The sequence below is a fragment of the Hemitrygon akajei genome, chromosome 20, assembly GCF_048418815.1.
Source record: "Hemitrygon akajei chromosome 20, sHemAka1.3, whole genome shotgun sequence".
In the NCBI taxonomy this organism is placed as follows: Eukaryota; Metazoa; Chordata; class Chondrichthyes; order Myliobatiformes; family Dasyatidae; genus Hemitrygon; species Hemitrygon akajei.
Genome location: NC_133143.1, coordinates 35,634,125 through 35,656,323, shown reverse-complemented (window position 1 = coordinate 35,656,323; position 22,199 = coordinate 35,634,125). Strand labels below are relative to the sequence as shown.

The window sequence follows — 22,199 nt, the reverse complement described above, 5'->3', positions numbered from 1 at the left end:
GTGATTTCAGGCCAATAAAAAGCATAATGAGGTATGTTTTACACAGATTTCCTTTTAGCTTTCCAATTACCTGTATATTTTACACATCTTATCTCAACCTTCAGTTTTAATATTAAGTTCAAATACTGTAAGTTCTATTGATGATTCATTCCAATATCTTAACTGGATGCATTACACCAGGTAGCACAAGGCCATATCCTCATTTGGTAACCAGCACATTTCTTATGGGTGCAGTCTACCTTCCAGAAGATTTAATGGCCCTGTAGTTATCACAGCAACAGCAATAGTTCCAGATATCTGAGATGAAAACAACCTAGTGATTGCTCTCTCTCTCTCTCTCTCTCTCTTTCATAACTTGTGCTGTTCTGCATTTCCCCAAAGATAGTGATCCGGGTTATTTTTAGTTTCCCAAGACCTGAATTTTGTCAGCAAAGATAAATTAGCCTGCCTGCAGAATCCAGAGAATGGTGCAGTGTGTAAAACACTTGTTAATTGAATTTTCTGCGACACTGCAAAGGCTTAGCGGGTCAATATGGACTGGCCGGAATTTAAGGCACCTGCAAACTGGAGAACAAAAGTCACATGGCCTGAATAATCATTCCTTTTTAAACCTCCATTTTCTTTCAACTCTTGTTTATTAGCTGTAACAAAGGGATGGAAGAAAAAGGCTGCTTGGAACATCAGAACATTAGAATGTTTTTGACAAGAACAGGCCATTCAGCCCAACAAAACCTGCCAAATTCTTATTCACATAATAAGAATAAGAATTCTGGTTGAAATAACTATCAAGTTTAGATTTGAAAGTTTATAAGATACTACTTACAACTACACTACAATGTAGATTGTCCCATGTCCACAATCGTGTATTGAAATGCTTCGGGATGTTAGTCTGAAATCTCACCTTAAGCAGTCTCCATCTATGGCCCCATGTCCTCATTGATGGATTAATCTTGAAGTAACAGCTGGCATCCACGCTACTTACACCCTTCATGATTTTGAGCGCTTCTATTATGTCTCCTCTCATTCTACGTCTACTTGAGCTAAAAAAAAAATTAATGCTTTCAAGCTTTCTTCATAGCTCATACCCTGCAGAACTGAAATGAGTCTAGTCACCCTTCTCTGAACTCGTTCCAGTACCTCCACATCCCTCACAAAATATGGAGACCAAAACTGTGCACAGTACTCAAGGTGTGGCCTCACAAGCACATTAAACAGCTTAAAGAGAACATCTCTAGAGCTGAACTCTGAGTGCATTATATAGCCCAACATTACATCAGCCTTCCTAATCACTTCTGTGCATTGTCTAGATGTTTATATTGATGAGTTTATCAGGACTCCCAAATCCTTCTCATACAGTGCACTAACTCAACACTCCCTATTGTACATTGATATATAATATTTCTACTTCCTATGTAATATTTTATATTACTTGCATGAAATTTCATCTGCCATTTATCTGCCCAGATCTGGATTTGTTTACAGAGACAAGAATGACCAAAGTCTGGTTAAACAACAATAGCATCCTCACCACTTTCAGACCTGTAGTAAGCTAATGGCTGAACATGTTGGCCATTCAGGTTTAGGAAGTGATGTGAAACCTCCAGGTACACATCCAGACTTGGCAACCCTATTGGCTCTTTGGTGAATGGTACTGAAAGGTCAAATCTGGTTTATATCTTTTCATAACAAGATTCACATACATGCATATATTCAGACAAATGAGGTAAAGAATTATCTCCATAGTAACAAGTAATTCCATAGAGGGATTCTCTCTTCACTAGGGTAGAGAAGTCAGGAACTAATTGATAGAGAATTTGACTGACAGAACTTGGATTTTCAATACTATCCATACAACTAATTTAATGTTTATTACACTTTTGTTTATATTTCCAAGCAAGCTTAATGTTTCAGAGACAAATTAAACTATTTCCATTAGCTGCATTCTGATAACAATAGCTCTGAAATATATTTGAAGGGAATCAGTCAATTCATTAAATTCACAAATGATAAGATAGGCTTTATATCACAAAAAGAAATGTCTTGTTTTATATCTATGTACTGATTAAGACTTTCAGATGCCTCATTTAAATCACATTTTTCACACTGTACTATAGCACAAGTTCCAGCTTCCCCAGCTTTCTAAGCAGATTACTAGACTTTAGATAGAGTGGAGGGGAAGGGGTTGATGGGAGAATTTGTGCTCAACTACTGACAGGAAACACATAATAGAGACATGGATGTCTGTGATATGCTTCTGCAATGTTCCTTTGAACATGAATGCTGACTTCAAGAAGCACAGCACAAGTTCAAGTTTAATTGTCATTCAACCATACACATGAATACAGCTGCACGAAACAGCATTCCTCCAGGGTCAAGGTGTAAAAGGTAGAACCAACAATCCCACACAGCACACAGACAGCAGAAAAACATAGTTAGAAAAAATACTAAAAATGTAATAATAGAGCCCAAGTCCCCGAGTGGTGTGGCCCGGCCCGTAGATTGATGATGCACAGATGTTGTTGTGGAGTCAGGTTTCTGCAAGGACGGGTTGCAGCACTCGTACTGTGCAGTGTAACTGCAGACAAAAGCAACCCAGCTTGTCTCCCAGCAAACCAGCGCCGGAGGACAGTACCAACAGCAGGGGCCAGCCTTCAACCCAGTGCGGAATCCAGCGGCACACATTTCCCTTCTTGGCAGCCGCAACTGGCAAACCAAAGCATGAATGAGGGTTTGGGTCTGTGCCACAACCGAAGCCACATAGCTCCCCCACTGTCAACCTCCCCAATGAACCAGTGAATCGGATTCTACATTACCAACGCCCAAGAGGCTCTTGAGAACACAACAAAAACCTCCCGCGCCGTCCATTGGTTAGCCCACTGCCACAGACGCCTTCTTCCCCGGATGAAAGAAGCAGGCTACGACACAGTGCACAACAAGTCCAGCTCTACCGCTATCCAGCAACTCGCTAGTGGAATAGACCTGCAGCACTTGGTGTTCTCCATTCCAGCAGGGTCTTGCGATTGTGAAAAAAGATGTCAAGGATGAGCAACTGTACCTTTGTTTGGACGCAGAAAAACCGTTGTGTCTTAGCACACCGCCGTCTTACTGGGAGCGAGCTGCGATTAAGTGCACATTTAGCACCTGAGATAGAGGATAGTACTTAGTGGTTAGCACAATGCTTTATAGTCCAGGTGATCTGGGTTCAATTCCCGCCACTGCCTGCAAGGAGTTTGTACGTTTTTCCCCGTGACTATATGTGCTTCATTCGGGTGCTCCAGTTTCCTCCTACAGTCCAAAGAGATTCAGTTGGTAGGTTAATTGGTCATCGTAAATTGTCCTGTGATTAGGCTAGGGTTAAATCAGGGGATTGCAGGGCAGCATAGCTCAAGTGGCCAGAAGGGCCTATTCTGTGGTATCTCAATAAATAAAATTAATTCTGATTTGCAGTACAGCTCTTTACACAAATGCTGCTCCACCTTGGGTAGATTTTAAAACCTTTAGCAGCGACATGCAATGCAATCCCAAAAGATTCATGAACATTTTTTTAATGGGCTTTCAGATTAATGACTTTTTTTTTTTTAGAAGTTCCTAATTTATTGAGATACTTTGTTCCTTTTGAAGAATTGATTCCAGGCCATCATCTTTCAAGATTTCCAAGTGTCCTAGTTTAATCACATTGCCACAGAATGCACATCATATTAATACTGTGTATCCGGAGAATAACAATGCTAAGACAAAAGCTGTGACAAAATCACAACAAATGTTAACTCAGTTTATTCCCCAGTCTTGTAAAGTGGAAGTATTGTTTTATAAATAAGTTTGTAAAATGAAGTGACAATAAAGTAAGAGATCATCAACTTGTTAAGTTAATTGATAATTCTGCTCAATTGTTAAACACTGGATTTTCATCTGATTGGGTTAGAGGGTATCATCTACAAAAAGAAATGTAAAATAGAATCATTTTAGAAGATAGACTTTGTTATTTGGGCTCTAATGTAGGAAGGATATTTTTTTGTCTTCTCCCTTGCCTTTCACATGTGAACAAATTATTGCTATGATTTGTCAATAATGTTATTATAGTTATTCCAGAATTGAAGTTGGATAGTTGAATCAGATAGAATGTATTAAATAGTAAGATTACCCCATTGCAAAATACCCAATGTAAAATAGTATTAAACTGACAGAGCGAGATCTTAAGCATGGTCACCATGTCCTCAACTTTTGGACATTGCTCGTTCATTAGGAATACAGTGGATTCCGGTTAAATGATACTTCAGTTAATTGGGGCAGCTGCTTATTTGGGATATTTAAAGAACAAAAACTAATTGAGAAAATAGTTGGGATTCCCTTTGTCTATTTGGGATACTATTTTGCTTAATTGGGACAGGAGTCTGTTGCTGAACAGTTTCTAACTAGCATCAGTCATGTGAACCTGTGTGGCCATTAGACACTATAGCATGCTTAGAGTGAACGGTTTTTAGATGGTTGGTTGCATGTGTTTGTGTTGAAAAAGCAATGATTTTTGTCACTGATAGTTGATGAGAAATAAGCAGTAACACAATCTAGAACTGTTTTGCTCACTGCGGTTTCAAGCATTCGAGCTTGGAGATGCCAGTGACGGCGGAGAGTGAAAATAAAATGATCTCACCACTTCAACAAGATGGGAACCATACAGAATTTGAAGGTATAAAGAATCATCTTGAATGTTACAATGAAAATAAAGTTTTGGAGGATGGAATTGTCAAAGGCAATCCATTATCTGCAACTAAATGTCTGCACTGATTTTGTTCAGTCACAGTCAATCAAAAGAACATGGCAGCGTACACTGGGTGAATTCTTCTGTTAATAACTATTAGTAATTGACACAGTTTTATAGTACTGTAGCAGCATTGGCAGTGTTCTAATTTGTTTTGCATTTCATTTAAATATGTAATTTGTTGCTCAATTAAATAGTAGTTTGTCTTTTTTATGACTTTTTAACTACTACCATGAAACTTCAGCTAATTGTGGCAGCCACTCAATTTGGTCAAAATGTATTGGTTTCCATTAGCCGGAATCCATTGTATTTCCTGTTGCCTGTGAATAAACATAGGCCATAAGACATAGGAGCAGAAATAGGTCATTTGGCCCATTGAGTCTGCTCTGCCATTCCATCATAGACAATCTATTATCCCTCTCAACCTCATTCTGCCTTCTTCTTGTAACCTTTGGCAGCCTGATTAATCAAGAACCTACCAAGTTTCACTTTAAATATACTCAATGACTTGGTCTGCACAGCTATCTGCGGCAATAAATTCCACAGATTCACAACCCTCTGGCTTGAGATTGTCCCTCCTCTGTTCCAAGTGGACATCCCTCAATTCTGAGGCTGTGTTCACTGGTCCGAGACTCGCCCACTATTGGAAACACTATAGGAAACATCCTCTCCACATCCACTCCAGCTAGGCCTTTCAATAAGATCCCCTCCCTCGTTCTTCTAAATGCCAGCACTTACTGGCCCAGAGCCATCAAACACTCCTGTTAGTCGTTTCATTCCTAGGATCATTCTCATGAATCTCCTCTGGACCTTCTCCAATGCTAGCCCTCTCCTTTCTTAGATAAAGGACCCAAAACTGTTCACAATACTCCAAGTGCGGTCCAACCAATGCTTTATAATGCCCCAGTATTACATCCTTACTTTTGTACCCTAGCTATCTCAAAATGAACGCTATCATTGCACTTGCCTTCTTTACTACCCAACTCAACTTCCAAGTTAACCTTTAGGGAAACCGCACGTGGTCTCCCGGTTCCTTTTGCAATTCTAATTTTTTAAAAATTTTCTCCCTATTTAGAAAATAGTCCACAAAGTCATACCGGATTGATAATTCAGAAACTGTAAGTTAAAAATTTGTTTAAGTTTCTTTAAAAAGTGAAAAGTATTCCCAATCAGTTAAAGTGACAATAAAGTAGTGAAACAAGCAGAAAAACAAAACATACCTTCAAAGGGATCAAAGTCTGCCATTCTTGCATGGTCTGACCTAAATTTGACATCCGATTTCATTAAGGTACCCTGATATCTGACCACTCAATGGCATAAAACTCTTGAGGTAGTGCAAACAGGATTAAACCAGTATAAAAAGCCAATCCCTCACTCTTTAGGGGCAACTTAGATTGGCAACTATCAAGGATCATTGGATCCCAAGGAGGTAAGAGAAAAAAAAATTGTCATTTGATAAATATTGAGGCAATACTTAAAAAATCCATTAAGATATTGGTGCTGTGTTGGACTAGAGGAAAACCTATTAAGGATTGAACTCTGAACTTACCACAGTGACTGCATCATTAAGAAGAGATTCTCCAAAGACAATGATGAACAACACTTCATTCACATGAACCTCTTCAAACACAGCCAATACAGCCACTGGGTCAACTGCAGCAATCAGGCTTCCAAACAGAAGGAATTCCAGGAGGCCAGCCTTGAGATCTCCTGCAGAATAAACAGAATTCAGAATTAATGGTGGCTTTTTGTTAACAAATATTACAAAGATGATGAACTAATAAATGGGAATGCATGCAAGCAGCCCACAGTCGAACAGCTCTTCAGGCCTTTCTTAATAGTTGTTGGACTTTGGTGCTGGTGGTGATAGACAGCAATGCAAATGGAGCTCACAAAACTGTGCTGCAATATCTAACGAGCCATACCTGCTCCTCCTCTGTTGTGCTAGAGATAATGAACAATAAGGTGCAATCTTCTGATCAAATATATAGTATAGTTAAAAAATAACCACTCAATTTAAAGAATCCACAAAAGAACTTGAATGGTGCCATATTAATCCAGGACTTTTAAAATACTTCCAGAAAATAAATTAAATTTCAAAACTCATTGCTGTGATGGAAGATTATGGTCAGGAAATATTTTACTGATAACAGATAACAAGGCCAAGAGTTTGACTCTTCACCAAAACACACCAGGGATGCTTAAAATCTCATGTGAAAGATGTTATCTTCCCCGTTACAGCACTTCCTCAGCTTCTTATTTGCACTGAGGTATTGGCCTACATTTTAGAAGCATAGTTTACATCTTTCTGACCTTCAGGACCAGCCTGGTTAAACCACTCCCATGAAGTTAAATGTAAACTATTATGATTCTCTTTTATATAAAATAAACAAAAAAATGAGAAAAGGTCTTGGTCACATTGCACAGGTAGCTAATTGAAATAGAAGTTATGGAGGGCAGCAAGTTATGGCTGACAGTGGAAATGTGGGACTCTACTCTAATTTTGCTAGAATACACTTCTTAACCATGTAGGATATCTAATCCCTTGACCTAAATCAAGGCTGATCAGCACATGAAAAATCTGCCTGGTTTTTTTTTGTCACTGTATATGTACATTTATTAATTTTGGTACTGAAGCTTTCAATGTCCTTTGAATTGACAGTTATTTGGAGAAAGGAAACTTTCTGGTGAGCTTGCCTCAGTGCTCAGGGAATCAGCAGGACTGCTCCAATAAGGGCAGATGTGTACCCACACAAGAGAGGGATAAAAACTAACACAGAATCCTGGACTCATTTATATACATGAACGAATAACCAGTGAGAAGCAACAGTGACAGAACTCTGTTGGTATATTTTGGCAGGAGAATACATCAACATGAGAAAGTTGGACTACTTTTGGAATTTAGTTATCAAAAATAACTGCGTATTACTTGGCCCTGGCTCACTTCCATTGGATAAAACAAAACTACAATCCAGATCCATGCCTTACCCATGATACCAGACAAGAAGACTCCATAGAGGGAGAGGCCCGTAGATGCAGCATTCCAAATTGTGCCAATGACAGCGTACATGAGAATTGATCCAATGTTGCCAAAGAAGTGTCGGTTGGGCATGAAGTATCCGGCATCCAATACGATAGGTGGCAAGAGGTAGAAGAAGAAGACATTCGGCGTTAAAGTGAAGGAGGCAGTGTGATCGGCTGCCCACACTATTCCTCCCAGGATGAGACCCAACACAATTAGCAGGGCACTCTCTGGAACCACACAGGTGACTTTTTCAGACAGGTGGAAAACTAAGAAAAAAAGGAGAAAAATAAATGAATTACTTTCCTGTGGCTGATCATGTTAAATTAAATAATCAAATAGATGACCCCACTCAGCAGAAAGAGTTGAGTTGTCCTTCTGCAACAAGATACCCCTCCCCCATTTGAATATACACAATAAACTCTCCAGATTGTATCAGAGACAGATTCATCATATTATTCATACATAGTTCCTTACAGAAACAAATTATCGAAATATTCTAATAAGTTTAAAAGAATATTTAGAGCACTGACACTTGAGGGAGCTCTAAGCCTGGTTATCCTGCCTTGCACAACTTGCTTAAATAATACCTAGAGCACAGTGTTAGGAATTGAGCAGACCCCATAGCACTATGACCATACATCATAATACAGTACTGCAGTTCCTCGTCAGTAATAATGACACAAATAAACATGCATTTGCGGAACAAGAATAACCATTTCAAAACTGAACATGTATACTTTTAGATTTTTCTTGTAACAGCAATCATTTATATTTCTAAACCTCTGCCAAAAATGACTTAACTACTGGGAAGAAAAGCCCAACTGGTTTCATTTTCATTTTATCTCACAATTTAAACACTGAATCAAATTACTGGGATGGTATTCTAGAAACAGTCCCTTCCTCGTAGCTGGAAGGGATTCAGAACCAAAACTGCACATCTACATTAGGTAGCTTCAAGATTTGTAAATTTCAAAACATTTGATGACATACCATGTTTGGTGACAGATACCCATACTTTCAAGACTGAGTACCCTTTGGCAGAATTTGTTCTACAATATAGACACTTTATTCAATAAGACAAACAAGAGAAAATTTGCAGATGCTGGAAATCCGAGCAACACACACAAAATGCCGGAGGAACTCAACAGGCCAAGCAGCATCTATATGGGAAAAAAGAACAGTTGATGTTTCGGCCTGAAGCGTTGACTGTACTTTTTTTTCATAGATGCAGCCTGGTCCACTGAGTTCTTCCAGCATTCTGTGAGTTTCTTCATTCAATAATATGAAAACACCTTGAGTTCTGAAAGGTCGTCGTCTTTCACTGTGCCCAAAATCAAAAGAAAACTGTGGATGTCTATTCCCAACATAAATCAATTTTTTGCAAGTATTTTTTCCTTTCAGAACTTGGAGGGGATATTCTAATCCTCTTGCAACATTAAAAACACAGCTTCACTGAAGAATAGGACAGTGCATCATACTTATTCCACATTCCATAGCAATGGAGAGCAGGAGAATGGAATGAAGAAAGAAATAAGAGTGCAGATCCACCCCAATCATTGTTGACCATGTTACAGATGTGTGCACATGCATGCAAAACTGTAGGTTTACATGCCTCTTCAAAAGCAGTCAAATTTGAATCCCTATGCCCACCCCTTAAGGCAATAGATCTGAAACCTTGATTAAAGGTTTACACAGCAGGGAACTATCAAAAGTTTCTGTCACCTGTTCATACCTTCCTCAGAAACATGACCCGACTAATGAAGGTCACTGCATCTTGGACCATTACAGATTTCAGTTAGTAAGGAGAGGCAGTATAAGACCATAAGACAAAGGAGCAGAAGATAAGCCATTTGGCCTATCAAACCTGCTTTGCCATTCCATCACGGATGATTTATTATCTCTTTCAACCCCATTCTCCTGCGTTTTACCCATAACCTTTGACATCCTCACCAATCCTGATCGAATTTTTTGAGTTTGGACTAAACACGTTGATGAAGGTAGAGCCATAGATGTAGTGTATATGGATTTTAGCAAGGCATTTGATAAGTTACTTCATGCAAGGCTTATTGAGAAAGTAAGGAGGCATGGGATCCAAGGGGACATTGCTCTGTGAATCCAATACTGGCTTGCCCACAGAAGGCAAAGAGTGGTTGTAGACAGGTCATATTTTGCATGGAGGCCGGTGACCAGTGGTGTGCCCCAGGGATCTGTTCTGGGACCCCTTCTCTTTGTGATTTTTATAAATGACCTGGATGAGGAAGTGGAGGGATGGGTTAGTAAGTTTGCCGATGGCACAAAGGTTGGGGGTGTTGTGGATAGTGTGGAGGGCTGTCAGAGGTTACAGCGGGACATTGATAAGATGCAAAACTGGGTTGAGAAGTGGCAGATGGAGTTCAACCCAGATAACTATGATGTGGTTCATTCTGGTAGGTCAAATATGATGGCAGAATATAGCATTAATGGTAAGACTCTTAGCAGTGTGGAGGATCAGAAGGATCTCGGGATCCGAGTCCATAGGACACTCAAAGCTGCTACGCAGGTTGACTCTGTGGTTAAGAAAGTATATGGTGCATTGGCTTTCATCAATCATAGGACTGAGTTTTGGAGCTGAGAGGTAATGTTGCAGCTATATAGGACCCTGGTCAGACTCCACTTGGAGTACTGTGCTCAATTCTGGTCACCTCACTACAGGAAGGACGTGGAAACCATAGAAAGGGTGCAGAGAAAATTTACAAGGATGTTGCTTGGATTGGGGAACATGTCTTATGAGAATAGGTTGAGTGAACTCCGCCTTTTTTCCTTGGAGCGACAGAGGATGAGAGGTGACTTGATAGAGGTGTTCAAGATAATGAGAGGCATTGATCTTGTGGAATAGTCAAAGGTTTTTCCCCAGGACTGAAGTGGCTAGCACAAGAGGGCATAGTTTTAAGATGTTTGAAAGTAGGTACAGAAAAGATGTCAGGGGTAATTTTTATTACGCAGAAAGTGGTAAGTGCGTGGAATGGGCTGCCGGCAGCGGTGGTGGAGGCGGAAACAATAGGGTCTTTAAAGAGACTCCCGGATGGCTACATGGAGCTTAGAAAAATAGAGGGCTATGGGTAAAGCCTAGGTAGCTCTAAGGTAGGGAGATGTCCGGCACAGCTTTGTTGGCCGAAGGACCTGTATTGTGCTGTAGGTTTTCTATGTTTCTAACCTAACAACCTTCACTTTAATCCATCCAATGATTTGACTCCACACATCTGCAAAGATTATCCTCAACGCTGGCACCCCACAAGGCTGTGTCCTCACCCCCTAATTTGCTCATGACCCTGTTGCCAGATTCTGCTCTAACGCTTTAAGTTTGCAGATAATATCACTATAGTGGGTCAGATATGAATTAACAACAAGACAAAGTACAAGGAGATAGAGAGTCTAGTGGCATGGTATCAAGACAATTACCTTTCCTTCAAGGACAGCAAAACAAAAGAGCTGGTCTTTGACTTCAGGAAGTGGGGCAGAACACATCCCCTTGAATCCCTTCATTGCTGCTGAGGTGGAGATGGTTGAGCACTTCGAGCTCAGTGTACTTGTGTTTTGAAATTATCTACTCAGATGGCTTGAAAAACTAAGTTTTCCACACAGACAGAATAGATGTGGCAATAATAAACACTTACGATTCTAATCGGGAAATCTCCATTTCACAGCCTCTAAACCTCAGTCCCTCTACCTCACACTGCCCAAAATTACCAGAAGATTGTGAAATTGCTAGTCCATTGAGATGGTTCAAAAGTATATTGAAATTACAGGCTGCAGTGAGAATAGTTCAGAAGTATATTTTGGAGTTTTGTAAACAGCCTGCAACACGCCACTGTCATTCACCAGTGCCACCTTGAAGGACATGGAGCCCTACATATCTTTCATGAACAAAGACTCCATCAGTTCTTCACCACTAATACTGTCATCCACTTGGAGGAACTTGTCCTTCCCCTCAATGGCTATATGAAACAGTGTTTGTTCCAAGCCTACTAGTCACAACTCTTTCTATGATGATGCTGCCTTCTGCATTTGCACAGAACTTGTCCACTTGGTTACCAACTTTTGCTCTGTCCTCAAGTTTCCCTTCCTTTCCTAGATCAGTCTCTGTGTCAGGAGATAGACATGTCACTGACATCATCTATAAATTCACCAACTTTCACAGTTAGCTCAACTGTACCTGCTCCCACCCTACCTTTTGTAAAGATGCTGCCACTTTTTCTCAATTTCTTCTCCGATTTTGAGCTTCCATTGCTTGTCATTTGAACTCTCCTTCCCACTCCCACAATGACTTGTCTGTTCCTTGCCTTCTACATCACTATGGAGAGGCCAAACACAAGGTGGAAGAACACCGCATATTCAATGAGTTGCTTACAAGTCAATGGTATGAAAATCAAATCTTATTAATTTCATATTACTCACACACCAGGTACTCTCCTCCCACACACATTCATTCCCTCCCTCACCTGGTTTCTTCTTCCCTTGCTTATCCCACCCATTTCCATCTGCCTATCATCACATCACCATCTAGTTCCACCTGCAAGCTACCAGTCTCCATCTCATCCCTGTGTGTGCTGCTACACGCCGACAATTTCTGTTGTTCTTCTCAGTCCTGACACAGGGTCCCCAGCCAAAATGCTGACTTACAGCTTTGGTCTCCACACGTGCTGATTGACTTCAAGTTCTTCTAACTTTGTTTTTCTAACTCCAAGAGTAGCAGGTTTGAAGATTAAAAAATGAGCTTTATTCATCACATGTACATTGAATCACACAGAGAAATCCATGATATGGGGAGAATGACTAAGACAGTCTGAGGATTGTGCTGAGGGCAGCCCACAAATGTCGCCGCACTTCCGCCAACATTGAATGTGGTAGGAAACTGAAGGAACTCACACAGCCACAGGGAGAATGTACAAATTCCTTACAGAAAGCAGCAGGATTTGAGCCCCAGTCAGTTATCACTGGCACTATAAAATGTTGCCCTAAATGCAATGCTACCATGCTGCTCTCACCTTCTGAACAATTGCTTATTTTTTTTATTCTAGAAAGGAAAATATTCTTTTATTGGGGTTTCTAGAACACAAAACAGACTGGTTAGTTCAGGGTTTTGGCCTGAAACGTTGTCACTACCTCCTCCCATAGATGCTGTCTGTCCTGCTGAGTTCTGCCAGCATTTTGTGTTTTTATTTTTGATTAGTTCATAAGTCTGTCAGATTTCTAAAATTCTCATGAATTAAATTTATTTGATGTAGTATCACAATATTGGGTCCCCAAAAGAGTTGAGTTGATTCAGTAATTTTAAAGTGCATTCACTGATGTATAAACAATTAGTGTTCAGTATGTGAGACAAGTATGTGAGAAGTATGCCCAGAGCACTTGGCCCCCATCTCATTTTTAAGCCCAACTTTCTCAATGGTTGGCTATTGAGGCAGTAGCCACTAATCCGTACAGCAACAACTTCTCTGCGCTTTCAATGCAGGAAAATTGCATTTATGGTCTACAGGCAGGGTTTCTGAATGAGCTTTTCTCACTAAACTATAATTTTTATCTTCACTTTTCCAGCAGTTATTCCGCATAGATGTTGTGTAGCTTTAAATCACAGAATGCCATTCAGCTTGCCTCTTACCCTGAATCATTTCCTCTCCCACTTGCCCTAGATGTAGAATTCTTCAGAGAAAAAAAATCAATGTGTACAGATATGAGATTAGGATTTATGAATATACAACTTTGGACTCTGGATCATGCAAGAAAGATTTATGTTAAATATTACAGAATAAAGTTGGTGATCCAAGTTTGCTTACAAAATTTTATGTAACACATTAAAAATGAGCAAATAACATATGACTTTTATGTCTTATCTTTAACCACTGTTACTTGGATATGGTAAAATTTGTGTGTTCAATGGTTTCTTAACCTCTAAATTATTCTGGTTCCAATATTGTTGCAAATTGTACACCATTGATTTTTGACATGAATGACAGACAGAGCTATAAAGTAAAATAATTTACAAGATCCCAAGGTCATTGATCTTTCCTTAATGGATGGAAAAGTACAGCTATTCTTCTCTCCACAGCACACATCCTTGCTTCCCAGACCTCCCTGTATTTACCTTTAACAACAATTCAAGATCATGGTTACCAATCCTTCTACTCTTCCCCAAAAATAAAAAAATCACCTATTGGTCAATAATCAATCAACAAGGACAATTGCAATCCTAAGAGTGGGGAAAAGTATAATGAGCTCTTCCAGATCAGCAAAGAACTCATTATACTTCTGGCGTTATAAGTAGATCATGCAATGGTGGTTCCTTTAAAGTTGTCATTCCTTTTAAGATTGTGTCATATGATTTGGTGCACTTTGGATCATAAATGCATTAATTATGATAAATTAAAATCTGAAATCTGAAAGGAAAATAACAGAAAACGTTAGAAGCAGTGAGCAGCGTCAGGCAGCATCTGTGGAAAGAGAAATCAGATTAAGGTTTTTAATTGGAGATCTGTCACCTTGGCTTGGATCTCAACCCTGAAACTTTTACTCTATTTTTCTTTCCAGTGAGTGATTCCCACATTACCTAGCTTTTTAAAAATTTTTTACTTACTACCATGTGTTAAGAAATTACTGTCTTCCCGCAATAAATTCAATCAATAGCCTTTAGCTCATGTCCATCAACTATATCCTGTCGCTGAATTTTTTTTAAATTAAAAAAATGCAGGCATAAAATGAAGCAAAAATGCTATAAATGCCCAGCAAGTCAGGCTGCATCCGTGGGAAGAGAGACTGAGCTAACTTTACAGGGCTAAGTTCGTACAGCAGAACAAAGTGCTAAGATAATAAAATAACAGTTCCTAGTTCTAACATCCATTTTCATGTCTTGTGCAGAGACAGCAAGTGCTGAGTTATCCTATCACAGCTGACATCATGATGAAGCTCAGTCCCATCTTCAAATCAGCAGGGAGGATCTTGGATGATCCTGTTACCCCTGAGCCACGACTACCTGTTCTGATTTCCAGCAAGGTTTGGTTTGCCAAACTTCAGGATTGGTTTGCCACTGCGATCAAGAAGCTAATTCGGAATTGCCAAGGCTTTGGCTCATGGGTACCACTGGGCTTGGCATAGTAAATTGCTTATTTAAATGATTCAGAAATGGTTCTACCCTCCAACTCTAATGTTACTCATTGCAATGGGTTTGCTATAAGCTAACAACTCATCCTTGCACCAGATAGATGCTGCTTGTTACAAAACACTTTGTGTGTAAGTGTTGGGGGGAAAAAAAATATGAAATTAAGCAGCATCTTTTCCCTCTCATCACAAGTACGAGCTGTGAATCAATAATAGTGCTTTTAACTCAAGGCTTTCTTTCAAACCCCAGTCCAGAAAGTTTAGTAACAGAGTGCTGCATTGTACAAACTGCTGTTTTTTTTAGTGAAAAGCTAAACGAAGAACCTGCCTGCCACATTTGGTGTTTTTTTTTGGGAAGTCAATCAGAGACAAATATCATTCAACCACAGTTCCGGAAACTTCAAATATACACAATGGAAATTTGCAACCCCTGATAGACAACTGAAGTTGCTGCTGTTTGGATGAGATGCTAAGCCAATGACCAATTTGTCCTTTGCGAATGTAAAGGATCCAATTCAAAGTACAGAGTTTTCCCATTTACTGACTAATACTTAGCCTTCGTCTGGTTGCTGTCTACGGTATATCATTGCACACAGATTAGCTGCAGGATTGCACTATACTACAAAAACTACTCCACATCAAAAGTACTTAAAATAATTTATATCTGCATTAGGAAGTCCAGAAGTTAGAAAAGTAACAATGTAGTTGCAAGCAACACACACAAAATGCGCAATAAAGCTAGGGTGTGGGAAACCAGAGGAAGAAAGGTGTGGGCAATGAGCAGGTCATGAGTGTGAGGGAGAAAAAAGGGTAATGGAGCCAGAGAGACAAGAGAAAGCAGGAGGGGTGGGGGGGAGAGAAAGGCAAACGGTTACAATAAATTAGAAAAATCAATTTTGATGCCATCAGGTTGGTAACTACCATAATGGAATATGACCTTAACTTGTCATTAAAGATGGCCATGGATAGATGTGTCAGTGTGGAAATGGGAATGTGGAATTAAAATAGCTAGACACTGGCTGGATACCAGGAGATTCTGGCTATTAAGGTGGGTGGGGCAAAAGTGCTCGACAAACTGAGTTCCTCATTCTGTTTCAGGTCTCAGTGATCTAGAGGAGGTTTCACAAGGTGCACTACATACAAAAATTACACTGATGGATTCACGAGGGAGGTGCTGCCTCACCTGGAAACACGGCTAGTGTCCTAGATGTCAGTGCGGAAAGAGCTGTGGGGACACATGTTGTAGCTAGGGCAGTTGCAGGGCAAGTTCCTAGAGGGAGATGCATGGGTAGGAATGAAAAGAAATCTTGGACATCCTGGAATTAAAAGCCCCATCATGACAACAAATGTGGTGGAGACAGGAACTGAAAGAAGGGAATAGTATCCTTACAAAGTGACATGGTGGAGAGAGCTGTCGACAAGATGACTATGGGAGTTGGAAAAGATGATGGCAGATAATCTGCCTCTGATGATGGAATTTTGAGATCAAGAAAGGGGAGAGGAATCGGACGAAGATCATGTGAATTTGAAAGTGGGGTGGAAGCTGATGGAAAAGTTGGTGAAGTTGATCAGCTGCTCTGAGGTGCAGGAAGCAGCACCAACGCATTCATTAATAGAGCAATGAAAGAGTTACTGGTGCAGGTTTGGAACGTAAATTGTTCCACGTGGCCAATGAAACAGCAAGGATCGCGGGGCCCATGGCTACACCTTTGGTCTGGAAGAATTGGGAGGTGCTGAAAGTTGTTAATAGTGAGCACCCATTCTGCCAAACAGAGGACAGTGGTGGTGGAGCAGAGCCGGTTGGGGTCTGTTGCCAAATGCTTCCCAACTCTTTCTTGGCTGCACTGCTGACTGCATTGGTGCTGCTTCCTTGACCCATGTATAGCTCAACTATTTCATCAACTTCATCACCAGCATCAAAATCACAGCGCATTTCAGAAATGAGACTTGGCCATCACCTCCTCCTGGAATGTATTGTCTGGTGAAGTAAAATAAGTTGTGATGTCCTCTGACAAGGATGCATTTAAAGCGATTCATTAGAAACTTGAGCCAGTTTGTGCATTCTGCTCGTTTTGATGGTCACTACATGCAGTGAAGCATCAACATTTATCCCTGCATTGAAGAAAGCTACAAATAAAGATTAGTAATTACTGTCGGTGAACCCACTTTTAAGACCTTAAGGCATATGATCAGAATTAGGCCATTCAGCCCATTGAGTCTGCTCTGCCTTTCCATCTTGGCTGATTTATTATCCCTCACAATGCTGTTCTCCTGCCTTTTCCCCATAAGCTTTGACACTGACTAAAATGTACCTAATAATTTGGCTTCTACAGCCATCTGTGGCAATGAATTCCACAGATTCACCACCCTCTGGCTCAAGAAATTTCTCATCTCTGTTTTAAGGTTATGCCCTTCTAATTCTAGAGGTTGTGCCTTCTGGCCCTGCACTCCCCCACTATAGGAAACATCCTCTCCACATCCACTCTATCTAGGCCTCTCAATACTCAATAGGTTTCAATGAGATCTCCCCTCCAGTACTTCTAAACTCCAGCATGTACAGGCTCAGAGCCATCAAATACCTCATACCCTTGGCCTTTCATTCCCAGGATCATTCTCATGAGCCCCTCTGGACCCACTCCAATGTCAGCAGATCTTTTATCAGATAAGGGGCCCTAGACTGTTCACAATATTCCAAGTGTAGTCTCATCATTGCCTTATAAAGCTTGGACATTATATCCCTGCAACACACACAAAATACTGGAAAAACTCAGCAGGCCAGGCAGCATCTATGGAAAGGGTACAGTTGATGTTTCAGGCCGAGACCCTTCATCTGGCTTACTCAATATTCTTGGCTTTCTTCTGCGTAATGTTACACCATCTTCCTTTTGATCCTCAGAGATATACTTCTGTTGACCCACCACAGACCACATACATTCAAACTGAACGCTTCCATTTTCCCTGAAATTCCTCATTTTCAACCTGACCAAAAGTTCCACAATTGTATTGAAATTTTTCATTTAATTTTGTTAAACAGTGCTTCATAAAAACCTGATCCAAATGTCTTCTCCTTTGATTTTGTACAGTGTACTTTTTTGTCTTACTGTGCACCTGTGAAGTACCGCTGTGATTTCCTGCACATTAAAAGGAGATTTACTGTACATATAAATCCACCCTATTATTGCTAACAAGTCAATTGAAAGCCTCACTCATCCAAGTAAAAATAAAGTTCTGGAAGACAAAATTCATCTGGACCCCACCATCCAGCCGTGCCCACTTCTCAATGCAGCCATTAAGACAAGAGCTAGACGAGTCTGAAGACCCATTCCTCCAGGTTCTACAGAAGCCTCTTCCTGACTGCTGTTGTGTCCTTTAACCTGAAAAACCATAACTCTACTGTGAACCACATTTATTTTTATTTCAATTTGCACTTGTTTAATCAATTTTGATATTCCTACAGAATTTATGCTAATTTAAGTTTATGTTAACTTATGCTTGTCATGTAATGCAAAGAGCTCATTTTGATGGCATTTGGCAATGACAATAAAGCTGAACTTGAAGCATGGTCAGGTCAATAACACTGCATTTTGACTGAAGCTCTAAGATCTCAAATATCAATGGTTCTCCAAAATAGATCAATCTGATTTGTTTAGTATTTCTAGTATTTTCTGGCTCACCAATGTTGTGATTTCATATTAAATATTTGCATAGGCATGTTTCTAAAATAAATCCTATAAAGTTAAACTTTACAACACTCCAAATAGTACTGTGCTAAAGATACTAAACTCTCTAATTAGTAACAGAAATACAAACAGCATAACAAGGATGTTATTGGTATGATAAAACTAAATGTAAGATTACAAGTAGCTCTTCATTATGAAAGTGATAGTTCAATAGCTGGGAAATAAGCCAACAATTTATGCAATCTATTTCATTCAGTAGGTCATGACAGACATTATTGTTCTTAGGCAATCCCTCAGGGTCAACAATGACTTGCTTCCACTGCAATTCTGAAATCAATGATTGAAGAGCCCTATGTAGGATCCACAATCTCTGCCATAGGACAAAATGGTGGGAACTTAAAGAGGTTGTGGGCAAGTAGGGTAGTTGGCTACTTGTATACTCATCCCTAGATGTTACTCCACTATTTTGAGTCATCTTGGGCCACCTATTGTAATTTGCTAGTGAGATTGTTAAATGTTTTCCAGGTAGGTTCGGAGAATGTCATTGGAATGCTTTTGCTGTCGATTAGTTTTCTTGGTGGAGTTCAGAGCAGAATGCTTACACTGTGAATCTGGTGTCAGGCATGCAGATAATGTGACCCACCCAGATACGTTAAACTGAATCAGATCCTCATGTTGGTCTAGAAAATGGTCAATGACAAAGGAGCATCTCTCCTGCCAACAGAGTTTGCAAGAGCAGAGTTGTTGATACTCATTAGTAGTTTGATGTTTCTACTCTAAGTTGTCCATGTCTCCAATGGATATGGAAAGACAGGAAATTTGGAAACCTCTGCTGCTCACTAGATCACATGCTTAGGTCTTGGTCATAAAATATTCTTCCCTGCAGTCAAAGTTGTGTTGGCAGATTAGAGATGATAATGGATCGTGTCATTGTCCATCTTCAGTGTATGGTGGCTCCTGACATCTGGGAAGTGATCAGCAGCAGCTTGTTGAAGGATCATGGTCTTGATAATGAGTGCAAGGCTCAGCCTCTTTGTATGCTTCAGTGAAAAAAAATCAACACTAGATCATCCTTTAAGCCAGCATTGCCTATGCCTGATGTACATTCAACAGATGTTTGCTCATCCTGTAGAGTAACTTCACTCCAACAGGAATCTTGGAGAGAAGCCGATCTCTAACATTCCACTGATGTTACTATAATATACAAAGTAAACTCATTTAATAACTGAAAAACTTTTGAAGACAAAATGTACAATGCCTTTCATCATAACTGTACATTAAATTACCAAATTTCTTAATTTATTCACGTTGCTGGCAAGGCCAGCTTTACCGCCTGTACATAACCGGATTTCAGAACGTGCAAAGCTAGCATTTTTTAACCATTATTCCTTCTGACAAAGGTACTCCCACATATACTCCTTGCAAGGATTTTTTTTTAAACCAGTGACAAGGCACCAAGAATGGTGTGAGAGGAGGGGTCCTTGCAGGTGGTGATATGCCCAAATTTTTCTTGGTGGTAAAGGATACAGGTTTAGAAAGTGCCTTTACAGTTGACTGGATGAGTAACCACACTGCATTTCTTTTAAAGTCCTCAATCCAGCCTCTATGGACAAGTGAGAGGTTGATTGAGTGCTAATCAAGTGCCTACTTTGTCCTGGATGGTGTTAAGTCTCTCAGATGCTCAAACAAGTGGATTTAATATTGTGCCACAATCAGACTTGCATCTTGAAGGTGCAAAGGGTTGGGGGCATCAGAAGTGCATTTGCTGCTGTTGATGTCCATGCTCTGCATGTTCTCTGGTGAAATCACTTGCTTTTTGAAGCCGTGACCAGAACTGCACACAGAACTCCATTGTGACCTAAACAATGTTTGATATAAATGTACCACAACATCTTTGCTTATGTTCTAATACCCAATAATGAAGGTTGAACAACATCTAATTTCAGCTGTGTAGTATATATCATTTATATATATCATATATCATTTACCTCATGATATATGAATAAGGAATTTTACATTTTGGGTAACTAACACCCACAGTGCTCTTCACACCACAAACTCCAATCCACCAAATTGTTTTCTTCATTTGTTCATCCCTCCCATTGCTTAGTTCCATCTTCTCATTGTTCCTTCCCATCCTGTTCCACCTTTCACCTATTGCCCTCTATGCAACTGCCACCCCACCACCCCTAACATACTATTTTACTCCGCAATCTTTCCTGTTCTCTCTCAGTCCCGGTGCAGAGCCTCCACTTAAAATGGCAACTTACACTTCTACCTCCACAGGTGCTGCTTAAAACCTCTTCCAGGGCTTTGGCTTAATTCAAATATCCCATATGCCTTCTTAACTATCTTAACTTCCAGTGCTACCGCCATCTTGGACCAAATGCTGAACTAACACAACATTAACCAAGAAAAAGTAGTCCATTTGATTAGCACCCTGTGCAGGAATGATACAACATGACTCCACTATGTGCCCTCTATAAGATGCAGGGCAGCCATCAACTTAAACTTCCTATTTTGATAATGTTTACAGGATTTGGCTGTTTTATTATGCTGTTGCACCATCAAAATACATCTCCTTCATTAGCTTTATTTTAGTGAGGCTGGGCTTTAATTTCAGAATCATTCCACAGGCATAGCAGAAGCACAGTTCAAGGTGGAGATGGAATTTACCCAAGCAGGATCTTGTAACAGTCTTCAATGGAACCATATAAAACAATGATCTTTGGAGCTTGTTATCTGTAATTATATTGATGTTACAATACCTTGGTTAAAGATCAAGACAAACCAGTGCTTTGCAAAGCCTCTTTATAAAAAGCCCATTTAATTTTTTCCAAATGGTAAATATTAACCTAGAAACAAAATGCATTCATTAAAGGCTTGCATTTACCCATTTCCTGTCAGAAGCAAATCGCTTTGCAGCCAATGAATTATTTTTGAATTAGAAGCCGTTAAGCTCATGTCAGATAAACAGTCAATTTATATGCAATAAAGAATATTTATCCTACTTTGTTCACCATGAGGGACTAATATTGGCCTGGATACCCATCAGTAATACAAAGTACTTCATTAAAATACATATAAAGCTTAGTTATCACCTTTGCTCCTCACTCTAGAAGTGCCAGCTAATCAACTGTGCTGGTTGATAAAGCATAGTAATGGTTATTCCCTTGCCTTTGTTGCAATGGCAGACTGGCTGCTCTCTCAGCACTCTCTCCCCCTCGGCCCTGTCCTGCTCTTGGCCCTTGGACTCACACAGGCCGGCTTGCACTTTGGACAAGGAACTCCTTTGCCATTGTGTCTCCTTTCTCCAAACTGCTCCCATGATCCTGTCCATCCAATAGCACACCTGTTCCCACTGAAACAGTGATTAGTGAGGCATACAGGCTTGTAAAATATCAGATAACTGAGCATTTACTGTAACAATGAGATCTTTCCTAATCATTTTAATCAGATAGGAACTCAATTTAAATTTCATGTTCAGAAGACATAAATAATGAGTGCAGCACTCTCTCAGCTCCACCCTGGTAGCATTATCCTGTTTTATGTGTTCATGTTTTTGTCTGAGTTGGTGGGAGTAATGGGGATAAGCTCCCACTACCTT

The 22,199-nt window shown here is 40.0% G+C and overlaps 1 protein-coding gene across 3 annotated transcripts in view; it reads right to left on the bottom strand.

Annotated features, from left to right (window-relative positions):
- Positions 1 to 22,199, bottom strand: part of slc9a3.1 (solute carrier family 9 member A3, tandem duplicate 1) — a 151,714-nt gene that overhangs the window by 46,483 nt on the left and 83,032 nt on the right. For all 3 annotated transcript variants that reach the window (XM_073024168.1, XM_073024167.1, XM_073024169.1), the window contains exons 2-3: positions 7,745 to 8,047; positions 6,306 to 6,466 (exon numbers count right to left, since the gene is read on the bottom strand). In XM_073024168.1, the coding sequence (XP_072880269.1) occupies positions 6,306 to 6,466; positions 7,745 to 8,047 (464 nt within the window). The remainder of the gene's footprint in view (positions 1 to 6,305; positions 6,467 to 7,744; positions 8,048 to 22,199) is intronic.